Source organism: Salmo salar, chromosome ssa02 (assembly GCF_905237065.1).
Source record: "Salmo salar chromosome ssa02, Ssal_v3.1, whole genome shotgun sequence".
Lineage (NCBI taxonomy): Eukaryota > Metazoa > Chordata > Actinopteri > Salmoniformes > Salmonidae > Salmo > Salmo salar.
In genome coordinates, this window is record NC_059443.1 from 8,457,931 (window position 1) to 8,473,946 (window position 16,016).

Below are 16,016 nucleotides of genomic sequence, written 5' to 3' on the forward strand. Positions count from 1 at the left end.
TCCAATCACATTAACCGTTACTCTCTAGCGGGAATTCCACTAACGGTCCGTATTTAGCCAAACGTAGCTGCTGCTCATTCCGTTTGCTTGGAAATTGATTAATGTTAAAAAAAGTAAGGCCAGCGTCCATAGACACATACCAGCTCTACTGGTAGTACTACTACTACCAGCAGTACTACACCTGCACCTGTCGACGACACAAGTTGTTCCACGAGCACATCCAATGCTAGCATCAGTAATTCTACATTTGTTGTTAGCCCAGCTAGCATGGACACTGACAGTTGTGAATCTGATGCAGCTGAAAGAGCTACTGTCTCCTTACCCGGGAAAGGACCGAACAACAGACAGGGACGTTGTACCATTGAAGAGGCGCAAATATGATGAGAACTACATTGATTTGGGGTTCACTTATATTGGGAGTAGTGTTTTTCCTCAGCCACAGTGTGTTTTATATGTGATAAAGTACTCTCTCACAACTCAGTGAAACCTTCACTCTTGCACAGACATTTAGAAACAAAACATGCCAATTTGAAAAATAAGCCACGGGAATTTTTGGAGCGAGAATTAAGATGACTTTCGAGTAGTGAGACGTGTATAAAAGCAACAGATCCCATTAATAATACGGGTCTAGAAGCGTCTTATATGGTGAGCTACCGAGTGGCTAGGACAGGCAAGACCCATACTATTGTGGAAGGATTTAATTCTTCCTGCTGCTGCGGATATGGCTGGGACAATGCTGGGGGAAAAGGTAAAAAAAAAACTATACAAACAATGACTTCATCAAACAACACCGTTTCACGACTTATCAGTGACATGGCTGGAGATGTTTTGAAACAATTACTGCTTCGCATACAAGCCAGTGAATTCTATGCGTTACAGCTGGATGAGTAAACAGATTTGGCGGGCCTGGCACAGCTCCTGGTATATGTCCGTTAAGTTTATGGGGGGTCAATTAAGGAAGACATCCTCTTCTGGAAACCAGGACAACAGGAGAGGATATTTTTAAAGTACTGGACAGCTTTGTGACATCAAATGAACTTTGGTGGTCAAGATGTGTTGGCATCTGTACTGATGGTACAAAAGCCATGACAGGGAGACATAGTGGAGTGGTAACACGCGTGCAAGCAGTTGCTCCCGACGCTACATGGGTACACTGCAGCATCCGCCAAGAGGCTCTTGCTGCCAAGGGAATGCCTGACAGCTTGAAAGACGTTTTGGACATTACAGTGAAAATGGTTAACTTTGTTAAAGCAAGGCCCCTGAACTCTCGTGTATTTTCTGCACTATGCAATGATCTGGGCAGTGACCATGTAACGGTTTTATAACATACAGAAGTGCGCTGGTTATCAAGGGGCAAAGTATTGACACTTTTTAAAATTTATTTAGAGACAAGCTTAAAGTTTTCTTTACTGACCATCATTTTCACTTGTCTGACCGCTTGCATGATGACGATTCTCACACGACTGGCCTATCTGGGTGATGTTTTTTCTCACCTGAATGATCCGGTCAGAGACCTGGCAGTGTGGTGCCAGGACAACAACCTCTCCCTCAGTGTGAGCAAGACAATGGAGCTGATCGTGGACTACGGGAAAAGGCGGGCCGAACAGGCCCCCATTAACATCAAGGGAGAGCTTCAAGTTCCACATTCTAGTTCCACATCACAAAATAACTATTATGGTCCAAACACACCAAGACCGTTGTGAAGAGGGCATGACAAAACCTTTTTCCCCTCAGGAGACTGAAAAGATTTGGCACGGGTCCCCAGATCCTCAAAAAGTTCTACAGCTGCACCACGAGAGCATCCTGACCGGTTGCATCACCGCCTGGTATGGCAACTGCTCGGCATCTGACCGTAAGGTGCTACAGAGGGTAGTGTGTAGGGCCCAGTACATTACTTATGCCAAGCTTCCTGCCATCCAGGACCTCAATACCAGGCGGTATCAGAGGAAAGCACATACAATTGTCAGAGACTCCAGTCACCCAAGTCATAGACTGTTTTCTCTGCTACCGCACGGCAAGAGGTACCGGAGCATCAAGTCGGGGACCAAAAGGCTCCTTAACAGCTTCTACCCTCAAGCCATAAGACTGCTGAACAATTAGTCAAATGGCCACCGGACTATTACATTGATCCATTTGTTTTTACACTGCTGCTACTTACTGTTTATTATCTATACATAGTCACTTTACCCCTACCTACATGTTCAAATGACCTCCACTAACCTGTACCCCTTACTGTTTATTATCTATACATAGTCACTTTACCCCTACCTACATGTACAAATGACCTCCACTAACCTGTACCCCTTACTGTTTATTATCTATACATAGTCACTTTACCCCTACCTACATGTACAAATGACCTCCACTAACCTGTACCCCTTACTGTTTATTATCTATACATAGTCACTTTACCCCTACCTACATGTACAAATGACCTCCACTAACCTGTACCCCCTTACTGTTTATTATCTATACATAGTCACTTTACCCCTACCTACATGTACAAATGACCTCCACTAACCTGTACCCCTTACTGTTTATTATCTATACATAGTCACTTTACCCCTACCTACATGTACAGATTACCTCCACTAACCTGTACCCCTTACTGTTTATTATCTATACATAGTCACTTTACCCCTACCTACATGTACAAATGACCTCCACTAACCTGTACCCCTTACTGTTTATTATCTATACATAGTCACTTTACCCCTACCTACATGTACAAATGACCTCCACTAACCTGTACCCCTTACTGTTTATTATCTATACATAGTCACTTTACCCCCTACCTACATGTACAAATGACCTCCACTAACCTGTACCCCTTACTGTTTATTATCTATACATAGTCACTTTACCCCTACCTACATGTACAAATGACCTCCACTAACCTGTACCCCTTACTGTTTATTATCTATACATAGTCACTTTACCCCTACCTACATGTACAAATGACCTCCACTAACCTGTACCCCTTACTGTTTATTATCTATACATAGTCACTTTACCCCTACCTACATGTACAAATGACCTCCACTAACCTGTACCCCTTACTGTTTATTATCTATACATAGTCACTTTACCCCTACCTACATGTACAAATGACCTCCACTAACCTGTACCCCTTACTGTTTATTATCTATACATAGTCACTTTACCCCTACCTACATGTACAGATTACCTCCACTAACCTGTACCCCTTACTGTTTATTATCTATACATAGTCACTTTACCCCTACCTACATGTACAAATGACCTCCACTAACCTGTACCCCTTACTGTTTATTATCTATACATAGTCACTTTACCCCTACCTACATGTACAAATGACCTCCACTAACCTGTACCCCTTACTGTTTATTATCTATACATAGTCACTTTACCCCTACCTACATGTACAAATGACCTCCACTAACCTGTACCCCTTACTGTTTATTATCTATACATAGTCACTTTACCCCTACCTACATGTACAAATGACCTCCACTAACCTGTACCCCTTACTGTTTATTATCTATACATAGTCACTTTACCCCTACCTACATGTACAAATGACCTCCACTAACCTGTACCCCTTACTGTTTATTATCTATACATAGTCACTTTATCCCTACCTATATGTACAAATGACCTCAAATAACCTGAACCCTTGCACACTGACTCGGTACCGGTACCCCCTGTATATAGCCTAGTTATTGTTATGTTTTTGTGTTACTTTTTATTATATTAGTATTTTTTACTTTAGTTTATTTGGTAATTATTTTCTTAACTCTTCTTGAACTGCACTGTTAAGGGCTTGTAAGTAAGCATTTCACGGTATGGTCAACACTTGTTGTATTCGGCGCATGTGACAAAGTTTGACTTGTTTGGTGGCTGGAAGTAGCTTTGGGGATTTAACATGATAAGCTGCTGGAGTGGAGATTGACTCTTCTGTTTAGACTGTTAAGAGTATAAACTGAGAATGTAGCTACGAGCCAGCCAGTACAATAGAATCAACGTGTGTGTGTGTGTGTGTGTGTGTGTGTGTGTGTGTGTGTGTGTGTGTGTGTGTGTGTGTGTGTGTGTGTGTGTGTGTGTGTGTGTGTGTGTGTGTGTGTGTGTGTGTGTGTGTGTGTGTGTGTGTGAGAGAGTCAGCCTATACAATAGAATCAACATGGTGTGTGTGAGGAGAAACATGAATGCCGTAACAGCCACCTTGTTACTTTTGCAGCATGTTTATATAAAGACTTTAGAGATGTAGGGGTTGCAACAAGCTCAGGATGATCAGTGATTGGGGTTGTTTGTATTAGAGATTACTAACTGGGTTGTTTTCAGTAGTGAATACTAACTGGGTTGTTTTCAGTAGTGATTACTAACTGGGTTGTTTTCAGTAGTGATTACTAACTGGGTTGTTTTCAGTAGAGATTACTAACTGGGTTGTTTTCAGTAGTGATTACTAACTGGGTTGTTTGTAGTAGTGATTACTAACTGGGTTGTTTGTAGTAGTGATTACTAACTGGGTTGTTTTCAGTAGTGATTACTAACTGGGTTGTTTTCAGTAGTGATTACTAACTGGGTTGTTTTCAGTAGTGATTACTAACTGGGTTGTTTTTTATCCTATGACTGGCTGCGTCCCAAATGGCACCCTATTCCCTGTATAACTTTTGACCAGAGCCCATATATCGGAAATGGGGTCTAAAATGGCCCCCCATTTCCTACATCCTATTCCCTAAACAGAGCACTACTTTTGACCAGGGCCCATAGGGTCAAAAGTTGTCCTTTAGAGAATAGTGTTGAGCAGCCTATGTGTGTTTTAACTCCTGCTCAGGGAGAAGAGCACGGCCACAGCCCAGCATGCTGCCAACCTAGTGAAGAAGAAGATGGAGCTGGTGGAGGAGAACCAGAGGCTGAAGGCAGAACGAGAGACCCAGCGCAGGGAGGACCAGCTGAGAGACAGTCTCTCAGAGCTCCAGGTTGAACAAACAGAGTCGAGAGACACACACACACACACACGGCAAGCTTTCCAGGACATTAGTTATGTATGAGTCTTGTGTTGTTGTAATTTCAGAAGTTGAAAGAGGAGACTGCGAATTATGCCAAAGAGGCAGAGAGATGGAAGGTGGAGAGGAACACACTTCAGAACCAATCAGAGCAGCTGGAGGAACACCTGAAAGTTGCCAAACAGGAAGTGCAGGTGAGACTTGTGTCGTATGGAGCCGATGTCTACTAGTCAATTGTCCCTGAGCACCTGCTCATGGACACATAGCATTAAGAAGTCAACATTCAACCCTCACCACAGCACATTAACGAGTCTACATTCAATTCTTAACACAGCACATTAACGAGTCCAAATTCAATTCTTAACACAGCACATTAACGAGTCCACATTCACTTCTCACCACAGCACATTAACGAGTCTACATTCAACTCTCACCACAGCACATTAACGAGTCCACATTCACTCCTCACCACAGCACATTAACGAGTCCACATTCATGCCTCACCACGGCACATTAACGAGTCCACATTCAACTCTCACCACAGCACATTAACGAGTCCACATTCAACCCTCACCACGGCACATTAACGAGTCTACATTCAACCCTCACCACGGCACATTAACGAGTCCACATTCAACTCTCACCACAGCACATCAATTCAACAGTCACATTCACCTCACCACGGCACATTAACGAGTCTACATTCAACCCTCACCACGGCACATTAACGAGTCCACATTCAACCCTCACCACAGCACATTAACGAGTCCACATTCAACCCTCACCACAGCACATTAACGAGTCTACATTCAATCCTCACCACAGCACATTAACGAGTCTACATTCAAACCTCACCACAGCACAATAACGAGTCTACATTCCATCCTCACCACAGCACATTAACGAGTCTACATTCAAACCTCACTACACCTAATCTATGGATTTCACATGACTGGAAATATAGCTATGCATCTGTTGGTAACAGATACCTTAAAAAAATGTAGGGGTGTGGTGGATCAGAGAACCAGTCAGTATCTGGACTGACCACCATTTGCCTCATGCAGCGCGACACATCTCCTTCGCATAGAGGTGATCAGGCTGTTGATTGGCCTGTGGAATGTTGTCCCACTCATCAATGGCTGTGCGGAGTTGCTGGATATTGGAGGGAACTGGAACACGCTGTCGTACACGTCGATCCAGAGCATCCCACACATGCACAATGGGTGGCATGTCTGACAAGTACGAGGCAATGGAAGGACTGGGACATTCATCCGTGAAGAGCACACTTATCCAGCATGCCAGTTGCCATCGAAGGTGAGCATTTGCCCACTGAAGTCGGTTACGACACCAAACTGGTCAGGTCAAGACTCTGGTGAGGACGACGAGCACACAGATGAGCTTCCCTGAGAAATTGTTTGGTTGTGCAAACCCACAGTTTCATCAAGTAAAGAAGTTGGATGTGGAGGTCCTGGGCTGGCGTGGTTACACGAGGTTTGTGGTTTTGAGGCCGGTTGGACGTACTGCAAATTCTCTAAAACTATGTATTTTATTTTTATTTCACCGTTATTTAACCCAGTAAGCAAGTTGAGAACAAGTTCTCATTTACAACTGTGACCTGGCCAAGATAAAGCAAAGGAGTGTGACACAGACAGCAACACAGAGTTACACATGGAGTAAACAAGCATACAGTCAACAACACAATAGAAAGAAAAGGATATATACAGTGTGCAAATGGCATGAGGTAAGGCAATAAATAGGCCATAGTAGTGAAGTAATTGCAATTTAGCAAATTAACACTGGAGTGATAGATGAGCAGATTATGATGTGCAAGTAGAAATACTGGTGTGCAAAAGAGCAGAAAAGTAAATAAAAACAATATGGGATGAGGTAGGTAGATTGGGTGGGCTATTTACAGATGGGCTATGTACAGCTGCAGCGATGGGTTAGCTGCTCAGATAGCTGATGTTTAAAGTTAGTGAGGGAAATATAAGTCTCCAGCTTCAGCGTTTTTATATATATATATTTTTTTTTTATTATTTTTTTTTGCAATTAGTTCCAGTCATTGGCAACAGACAACTGGAAGGAAAGGCGGCCAAAGGAGGTGTTGGCTTTGGGGATGACCAGTGAGATATATCTGCTGGAGTGCGTGCTACGGGTGGATGTCGTGACCAGTGAGCTGAGATAAGGCGGAGCTTTACCTAGCATAGACTTTTATAGATGACCTGGAGCCAGTGGGTCTGGCGACGAATATGTAGCGATGGCCAGCCGACTAGAGCATATAGGTCACAGTGGTGGGTGGTATAAGGGGCTTTGGTGACAAAACGGATGGCACTGGGATAGACTGCATCCAGTTTGCTGAGTAGAGTATTGGAAGCTATTTTGTAAATGACATCGCCGAAGTCGAGGATCGGTAGGATAGTCAGTTTTACGAGGGTAAGTTTGGTGGCGTGAGTGAAGGAGGCTTTGTTACGTAATAGGAAGCCGATTCTAGATTTCATTTTAGATTGGAGATGTTTAATATGATTCTGGAAGGAGAGTTTACAGTGTAGCCAGACACCTAGGTATTTGTAGTTGTCCACATATTCTAAGTCAGAACCGTCCAGAGTAGTGATGCTAGTCGGGCGGGCAGGTGCGGGCAGCGAACGGTTGAAAAGCATGCATTTGGTTTTACTAGCATTTAAGAGCAGTTGGAGGCCACGGAAGGAGTGTTGTATGGCATTGAAGCTCGTTTGGAGGTTAGTTAACACAGTGTTCAAAGAAGGGCCAGATGTATACAGAATGGTGTCGTCTGCGTAGAGGTGGATCAGGGAATCACCCGCAGCAAAAGCGACATCGTTGATATATACAGAGAAAAGAGTAGGCCCGAGAATTGAACCCTGTGGCACCCCCGTAGAGATTGCCAGAGGTCCGGACAACAGGCCCTCCGATTTGACACACTGAACTCTGTCTGAGAAGTTGTTGGTGAACTAGGCGAGGCAGTCATTTGAGAAACCAAGGCTGTTGAGTCTGCCGATTAAGAATACGGTGATTGACAGTCGAAAGCCTTGGCCAGGTCGATGAATACGGCTGCACAGTAATGTCTCTTATCGATGGCGGTTATGATATCGTTTAGTACCTTGAGCGTGGCTGAGGTGCACCCGAGACCAGCTCGGAAACCGGATTGCACAGCGGAGAAGGTACGGTGGGATTCGAAATGGTCAGTGATCTGTTTATTAACTTTGCTTTCGAAGACTTTAGAAAGGCAGGGCAGGATGGATATAGGTCTATAACAGTTTGGGTCTAGAGTGTCACCTCCTTTGAAGAGGGGGATGACCGCAGCAGCTTTCCAATCTTTAGGGATCTCAGATGATACGAAAGAGAGGTTGAACAGACTGGCAATAGGGGTTGCAACAATGGTGGCGGATAATTTTAGAAAGAGAGGGTCCAGATTGTCTAGCCCAGCTGATTTGTACATGTCCAGGTTTTGCAGCTCTTTCATAAAATCTGCTGTCTGGATTTGGGTGAAGGAGAAGCTGGGGAGGCTTGGGCAAGTAGTTGCGGGGGGTGCGGAGCTGTTGGGGTAGCCAGGAGGAAAGCATGGCCAGCCGTAGAGAAATGCTTATTGAAATTCTCGATTATCGTGGATTTATCGGTGTTGACCGTGTTACCTAGCCTCAGTGCAGTGGGCAGCTGGGAGGAGGTGCTCTTGTTCTCCATGGACTTTACAGTGTCCCAAAACTTTTTAGAGTTAGAGCTACAGGATGCAAATTTCTGTTTGAAAAACCTAGTCTTTGCTTTCCTGATTGACTGCGTGTATTGGTTCCTGACTTCCCTGAAAAGTTGCATATCGCAGGGACAATTCGATGCTAGTGTAGTCCGCCACAGGATTTTTTTTGTGCAGGTCGAGGACAGTCAGGTCTGGAGTGAACCAAGGGCTAGATCTGTTCTTAGTTCTCCATTTTTTGAAAGGGGCATGCTTATTTAAGATGGTGAGGAAATTACTTTTAAAGAACAACCAGGCATCCTCGACTGACGGGATGAGGTCAATATCCTTCCAGGATACCCGGGCCAGGTCGATTAGAATGGCCTGCTCACAGAAGTGTTTTAGGGAGTGTTTGACAGTGACGAGGGGTGGTTGTTTGACCGCGGACCCATAGCGGATGCAGGCAATGATCGCTGAGATCTTGATTGAAAACAACAGAGGTGTATTTGGAGGGCAAGTTGGTCAGGATAATATCTATGAGGGTGCCCATGTTTACGGATTTAGGTTTGTACCTGGTGGGTTCCTTGATAATTTGTGTGAGTTTGAGGGCATCTACCTTAGATTGTAGGACTGCCGGGGTGTTAAGCATATCCCAGTTTAGGTCACCTAACAGAACGAACTCTGAAGATAGATGGGGGGCAATCAATTCACATATGGTGTCCAGGGCACAGCTGGGAGCTGAGGGGGGTCTATAACAGGCGGCAACAGTGAGAGACTTATTTCTGGAGAGATTAATTTTTAAAATTAGAAGCTCGAACTGTTTGGGCATAAACCTGGAAAGTATGACAAAACATGCAGGCTATCTCTGGAGTAGATTGCAACTCCTCCCCCTTTGGCAGTTCTATCTTGACGGAAAATGTTGTAGTTGGGTATGGAAATCTCCGAATTTTTGGTGGCCTTCCTTAGCCAGGATTCAGACACGGCAAGGACATCTGGGTTGGCGGAGTGTGCTAAAGCAGTGAGTAAAACAAACTTAGGGAGGAGGCTTCTGATGTTAACACGCATGAAACCAAGGCTTTTTCGGTTACAGAAGTCAACAAATGAGTGCCTGGGGACACGCAGGGCTTGGGTTAACCTCCACATCACCCGAGGAACAGAGGAGGAGTAGGATGAAGGTACGGCTAAAGGCTATCAAAACTGGTCGTCTGGTGCGTTGGGGACAGAGAATAAAAGGAGCAGATTTCTGGGCGTGGTAGAATAGATTCAGGTCCTAATGTACAGACGGGTATGGTGGGGTGCGGGTACAGTGGAGGTAAACCCAGGCACTGAGTGATGATAAGAGAGGTTGCATCTCTGGACGGGCTAGTTATGCTGGGTGAGGTCACCACATGTGTGGGAGGTGGGACAAAGGAGGTATCTGAGGCATGTTGAGTGGGACTAGGGGCTCCGCAGTAAACTAAAACAATGATAACTATCCTAAACAATAGTATACAAGGCATATGGACATTTGAGAGAGACATAAAGCGAGGCATAAAGCAATCACAGGTGTTGATTGGGAGAGCTAGCTAAGACAACGGCGGCTTATGGTAGAGAAATTAACATTCAATTCTCTGGCAACAGCTCTGGTGGACATTCCTGCAGTCAGCATTTCAATTGCACGCTCCCCCAAAACTTGAGACATCGGTGGTATTGTGTTGTGTGTCAAAACTGCACATTTTAGAGTGGCCCCAGCACAAGGTGCACCTGTATAATGATCATACTGTTTAATATGCTTCTTGATATGCCACACCTGTCAGGTGGATGGATTATTTTGGCAAAGTAGAAATGCTCACTAACAGCTACGTAAACAAATTTGTGCACAAAATATGAGAAGAATAAGCTTTTTGTGCTAATGGAAAAAAATGTGGATCTTTTATTTCAACTCATGAAACATGGGGCCAACACTTTACATGTTGCATTTATATTGTTGTTCAGTGTATAATGCAAATGTTTGGCTTTGTCCTCAATGATGTTTTTGTTGTTGTTGGCAGGGTCGTAAGTGTGGAGGGACATGGTAGTGCAGGTATGAGGTTTTAAAGGGATAGACCTGGGTCCGGTTTTCCAAAAGCATCTTAATGCTCAGTTCATCCATAGAACCTTCCTAGCAACATTGTTAAATCGCCGAGCTGTTTCCCCAAACCATCGTTAGTAAAGTTGCACTTGAAAACTCACCATTTTTTTTAGTCTGCCTCAGTCTTTACAATTGAACAAGAACCTAGATGACTGCATTATTTTTTTTAAATGCATTCAGCTGATGTATTTCAATCATATTGAAATAAATGTCATGTTCTGTTTGTAGGCTACACGGTCTGTCATTTTTGCCTCAATATATTTCATGTGTAACAACGTGCGTAATGATGCGCCAAATGAATGAGTGCATTACGGAATAAGCCGCCTCCAATTTTTGTAGCCATTAGGTTTTAATATCTCTAGGAGCTGATCTATCGTCAGTATTGTAGAATAATTCTAATGTTAAGGTCAGATTTGAATGGAGAAAAGCTTATCACCCACTGGACAGAGATGTCAGTTAAAAGTCTAGTTTTGATTTGCATTTGGTTGAGTTGTCAACTAACCGTGAATTCAACATGAAATCCACGACAAATGTCACCATGTCATTGGATTTAGGTTAAAAGTTGGATGAAATAAAAACACTAAATGCCCTTACGTTGATGACTTTTTGCAAATTCAATCAGTTTTCCACGTTGATTTAACTTCATCACATAGATGTTTGGGGTTGAAATGACATGATTCAGACAGATTTTGCCCAGGGGCCGAGAGCAGCGCTGCCTTTCTTTCAGTAGCAACACATTGCCCAACGTACTTAGCGAACGCTCTTTCTGCGTGGTGTTTTAGGAAACGCATGTTACATCTTCGGCTGTTGCAGGAAAGATACATGGTTAAAACACTTGTAAGCCTAAATTCCAACGCTTTGGGGAAGCCGGGCCCTGGTTTATAGTTAGTATGAATGTTATGAAAGACTGAAGGAACGTAAAGGTACATCATGTGACTAATGTCCTCATTAGCGGCATAAACAATGTAGCAGGTGTCATGTGGATGTATTCCTCGTGTCACCATTCACTTTTTTTTAGATTTTTTGTTGTTGATCTTTAACACTGTATTGTTGGAAAAGTCAGCATTTCACTGCCAATCTACAGCTGTTGTTTCCAAAGCATGTGACAAATAGGATTTGATTTGTGCTACTGTGTTTCTGTCTTTGGTGTTTGAATGCTTCTCCCTGTGTTTAGGCTATGAGGGGACAGTTAAAGAAGAAGGAGAAGCAAGTGGATAAGCTCCTGGACTCAGCGGTGGCTGAACGGTTCTGTCGGCTGGCTGAGAGAGTCGATTCTCTGAGAGGATTAAGGTACTGTGATGGTCTGAGTTGCAAATGGTGCCCTATATAGTGCACTCTGGTCGAAAGTAGTGCACTATATGGTAATGAGGTGCCATTTTCTGACTTCCCCCCACACCTCTCGAATAGGAGGTATTTTATAATAGAATAACGAAAATTAAGTAACCAAATGTTTTATTATTATTATTATTTCTATTTGTAATTTTTTTACAATTCAACTTTTCACATTGAGTTACTCTTACTTTCTTTTGATTTGCATTATTGTGGTTTCATTTCTACTGGTCAGAGAGAGAAACCCAGGTAACACGGATAGTGACAGCCTTACGGAGTCTATCAATGTTGTCATAAACAACAGCATCTCTGCTCCGGTTGCCATGGAGAAGCTGGAGTCGGCATGGAGAGATTACAGCCTGGCTCAGGAGAAACTCAAGGCCTGTCCGACGGTCAGTATGCATGCTGCTGTTAAAGGCTGCGTACAAAATGGCACCCTATTCCCTATTTAGTGCACTACTTTTGACCAGGGCCCATAGTGGTTTGGTTGAAAGTAGTGTACTAAATTGGGAATAGGGTGTCATTTGGGACACAATGACACACATCTCATCAGATCAGAATACAGTTTCTCATCAGTGAAATGACCATGTTTTGGCATCCATTTTGCAGAAGGAGCAGCTTGGGGATCTGATAGACAACCGGAATAAGGTGCGAGGTGTTCTGGCTGCCACTGTAGAGTCCTTCCTTCAGGAGGCTAAGTGTTTGCCAGTCAGACAACGCATGGACAAACTGAAGGTACTGAAAATGAAAACTATGATTCTGTCATTTGAATTTTTTTTTTTTTCATTCAACACTCCAAATATTTGAAGTGTTAGTTATTTCTAGATGACCTTACAGGATTGGGGTTATATCAAGGCTATCAGCTGAACATGCTCTGATGCATCAACATCTAAGAATGTGGCCCAAATAGCACCCTATTCCCTAAATAGTGTACTATATAGGGTATTATTTGGGACGCGTGCTATAATCAAGCTGTTGTTACCCATGTGTCCGTGTTACAGGAGGTGAGCTCTTCCCTGACTGCTGTGTTTGGTCCAGCCTCTATGGAGGGTGATGTTGGAGAACAGGCCTTTGAGCAGTACTACCAGTGGAGGACTCAGAGGAGTCGGCTCACCAGCTCCGTCAGAGATGGGACGGACAAGGCCCTCAAGGCCCTCTGTACCTGGTCGGAGAACGTTGGCAAGGTACAGAATGATCCAGTACCGCTTTGGTTTGGGTGAACTGAGGATGAAGAACCTTAAAAAAGAGAGTCTGTGTTTATTTCTCCCAAGCTTTTGTGTGTACTGTGAAGGGTGGGAATGGGAAACAGCTGTTCTCTTTACAAAAGTGATTGAAGATATGTAATACTTCTCCAGTGGTCTTCCTGGGTATGGAACTGTACACTTTGGGCCGGTTTCCCGGACACAGATTAAGCCTAGTCGTGGACTAAGAAACATGTTCAATCGAGTTTCTCCATTGAAAAGATTTTTTAGTTAAGCATTGGGCTTGTCTGGGAAATCCTAATCCTCCAATGTCCCTTCAGTTTTTCTGCCTGTCAGCTAAGACAGTGGTGGGAGTGAATGACATAGTGGACGGAGTGAATGAGCTGTTGAAGCAGGCAGAGATCAACGTGGCCAAGGAGCTGGACTCTCCCCTGTCAGTCGGAGTGAGTTTGGCCAGTTCCCAAATGTCACCCTATTCCCTTTTTATAGTTCACTACTTTTGACCAGGGCCCATATTTCATCTGTCCACCCCTACATGTCAGTGAGTCTTATGGTGCTTTGAAGACAACTGGGAAACATGACGTCAGTGATCTTCAGGTCGGAAAGTTGGCGCTTTAGAAAGATGGCAGAGTTTCCTGACTTGGAATTCTGAGTTGGATGACCGTTCAAAACTACTAGCTGGTCCCCCCCACCCCGAGTTCCCAGTTGTCCTAAACACACTGAAGTCGGAGATTTCCCAGTTGTCCTAAACACACTGAAGTCGGAGATTTCCCAGTTGTCCTAAACACACTGAAGTCGGAGATTTCCCAGTTGTCCTAAACACACTGAAGTCGGAGATTTCCCAGTTGTCCTAAACACACTGAAGTCTGAGATTTCCCAGTTGTCCTAAACACACTGAAGTCTGAGATTTCCCAGTTGTCCTAAACACACTGAAGTCTGAGAGTTCCCAGTTGTCCTAAACACACTGAAGTCTGAGAGTTCCCAGTTGTCCTAAACACACTGAAGTCTGAGAGTTCCCAGTTGTCCTAAACACACTGAAGTCGGAGAGTTCCCAGTTATTTTGAACACGGCATTAGCTCATCGTGTTCTTTACTGTTTGTTTGTTGGTGTTGACTTATTTGTTTACTCAACAGGAGCAGAACAACCATGAGACCAAGGTAGTGTCCAACGCTTTCCACAAAGTCATGCAGCACATCCAGAGTGAACAGAGTCTGCTGAGTGACATTATGGAGAAATATCTGCTGAACACAAAGGTGAGAGAATTGTTTTAGATGTTTAAAGTGTTTAATTACCAGATTTTCCAGAAATCAAGGTTGGAAGATTCCCAGAATTGTGAGGGGAATATGCAGGAAATCTGGAATCATCCATCCAAGATTTCTGGAAAACCTAAAAGTTCCCTTAATGTTGCGACCCTAATCTGAATAGATCTTGCTGTTTGTCTTTAACCATATAGCTTCTCTTTCTGCTGTGTCAGAACACTAGCAGACTGGAGCTCTTATTTCACTCAAACTCATATTTTCTTATCAAGGATGTTCTATTCAGTTTGTGTTCTATTCAGTTTAAGGGTGAGATGCTACAGTGGCAGAATGCTAGCCCGACTCCAGACTCTCTGTTCTCTGTGAAGAAACGTATCCGCAGCCTGAGGGCTCAGCTGAGGTGGAGACAGGTGGAGGAGGCCAGTCTGGAGGAGGTGAGAGACTAGGGAGTCTATTTAGTGCACTACTTTTGACCATGGCCCTCATAAATCAAGCTGCACTTGTACAGATAACTCCTCCAAAGGGCTTTGACTTGTCAAACAGGGCAGAAAGCTAACACAATATGATGCCCCATTTCCTTATTCATTCAGCCATTTACTTAGATAACTAGCTAGTTAAACTTAAGGGTCACCCTAATGCAGAATTCTATGCTTTTCACTCAGGGGGAAAAAATATAAATCTCATATCTCATTGTAAACGCAGATCTAAAATGCTTCTTATTGTAATTTCTGTTCGGCATCAAACTAATTTCATTCATCAGTTGCGCTTCTCCACTCGGATGAGAATTCAGGAATGGGCATTCTATCAGCAGACAGAACTCTGACTGATGTGGAGCTACTGTTCTCCATCATTCTATCAGCAGACAGCACTCTGACTGATGTGGAGCTACTGTTCTCCATCATTCTATCAGCAGACAGCTCTCTGACAGATGTGTAGCTACTGTTCTCCATCATTCTATCAGCAGACAGCACTCTGACTGATGTGGAGCTACTGTTCTCCATCATTCTATCAGCAGACAGCACTCTGACTGATGTGGAGCTACTGTTCTCCATCATTCTATCAGCAGACAGCGCTCTGACTGATGTGTAGCTACTGTTCTCCATCATTCTATCAGCAGACAGAACTCTGACTGATGTGGAGCTACTGTTCTCCATCATTCTATCAGCAGACAGCACTCTGATGTGGAGCTACTGTTCTCCATCATTCTATCAGCAGACAGCACTCTGATGTGGAGCTACTGTTCTCCATCATTCTATCAGCAGACAGCACTCTGACTGAAGTGGAGCTACTGTTCTCCATCATTCTATCAGCAGACAGCACTCTGACTGATGTTGAGCTACTGTTCTCCATCATTCTATCAGCAGACAGCACTCTGACTGACGTGGAGCTACTGTTCTCCATCATTCTATCAGCAGACAGCACTCTGACTGATGTGGAGCTACTGTTCTCCAT

General features: G+C 43.8%; 1 protein-coding gene across 1 annotated transcript in view; it reads left to right on the top strand.

Annotated features, from left to right (window-relative positions):
• The window catches only part of LOC106596971 (serine/threonine-protein kinase 31), a 42,737-nt gene that overhangs the window by 5,207 nt on the left and 21,514 nt on the right, over positions 1-16,016 (top strand). Inside the window, exons 8-16 of the mRNA XM_045697088.1 lie at positions 4,814-4,958; positions 5,054-5,179; positions 11,952-12,067; positions 12,342-12,498; positions 12,716-12,841; positions 13,108-13,290; positions 13,629-13,751; positions 14,442-14,561; positions 14,867-14,998. Of these exons, the coding sequence (XP_045553044.1) occupies positions 4,814-4,958; positions 5,054-5,179; positions 11,952-12,067; positions 12,342-12,498; positions 12,716-12,841; positions 13,108-13,290; positions 13,629-13,751; positions 14,442-14,561; positions 14,867-14,998 (1,228 nt within the window). The remainder of the gene's footprint in view (positions 1-4,813; positions 4,959-5,053; positions 5,180-11,951; positions 12,068-12,341; positions 12,499-12,715; positions 12,842-13,107; positions 13,291-13,628; positions 13,752-14,441; positions 14,562-14,866; positions 14,999-16,016) is intronic.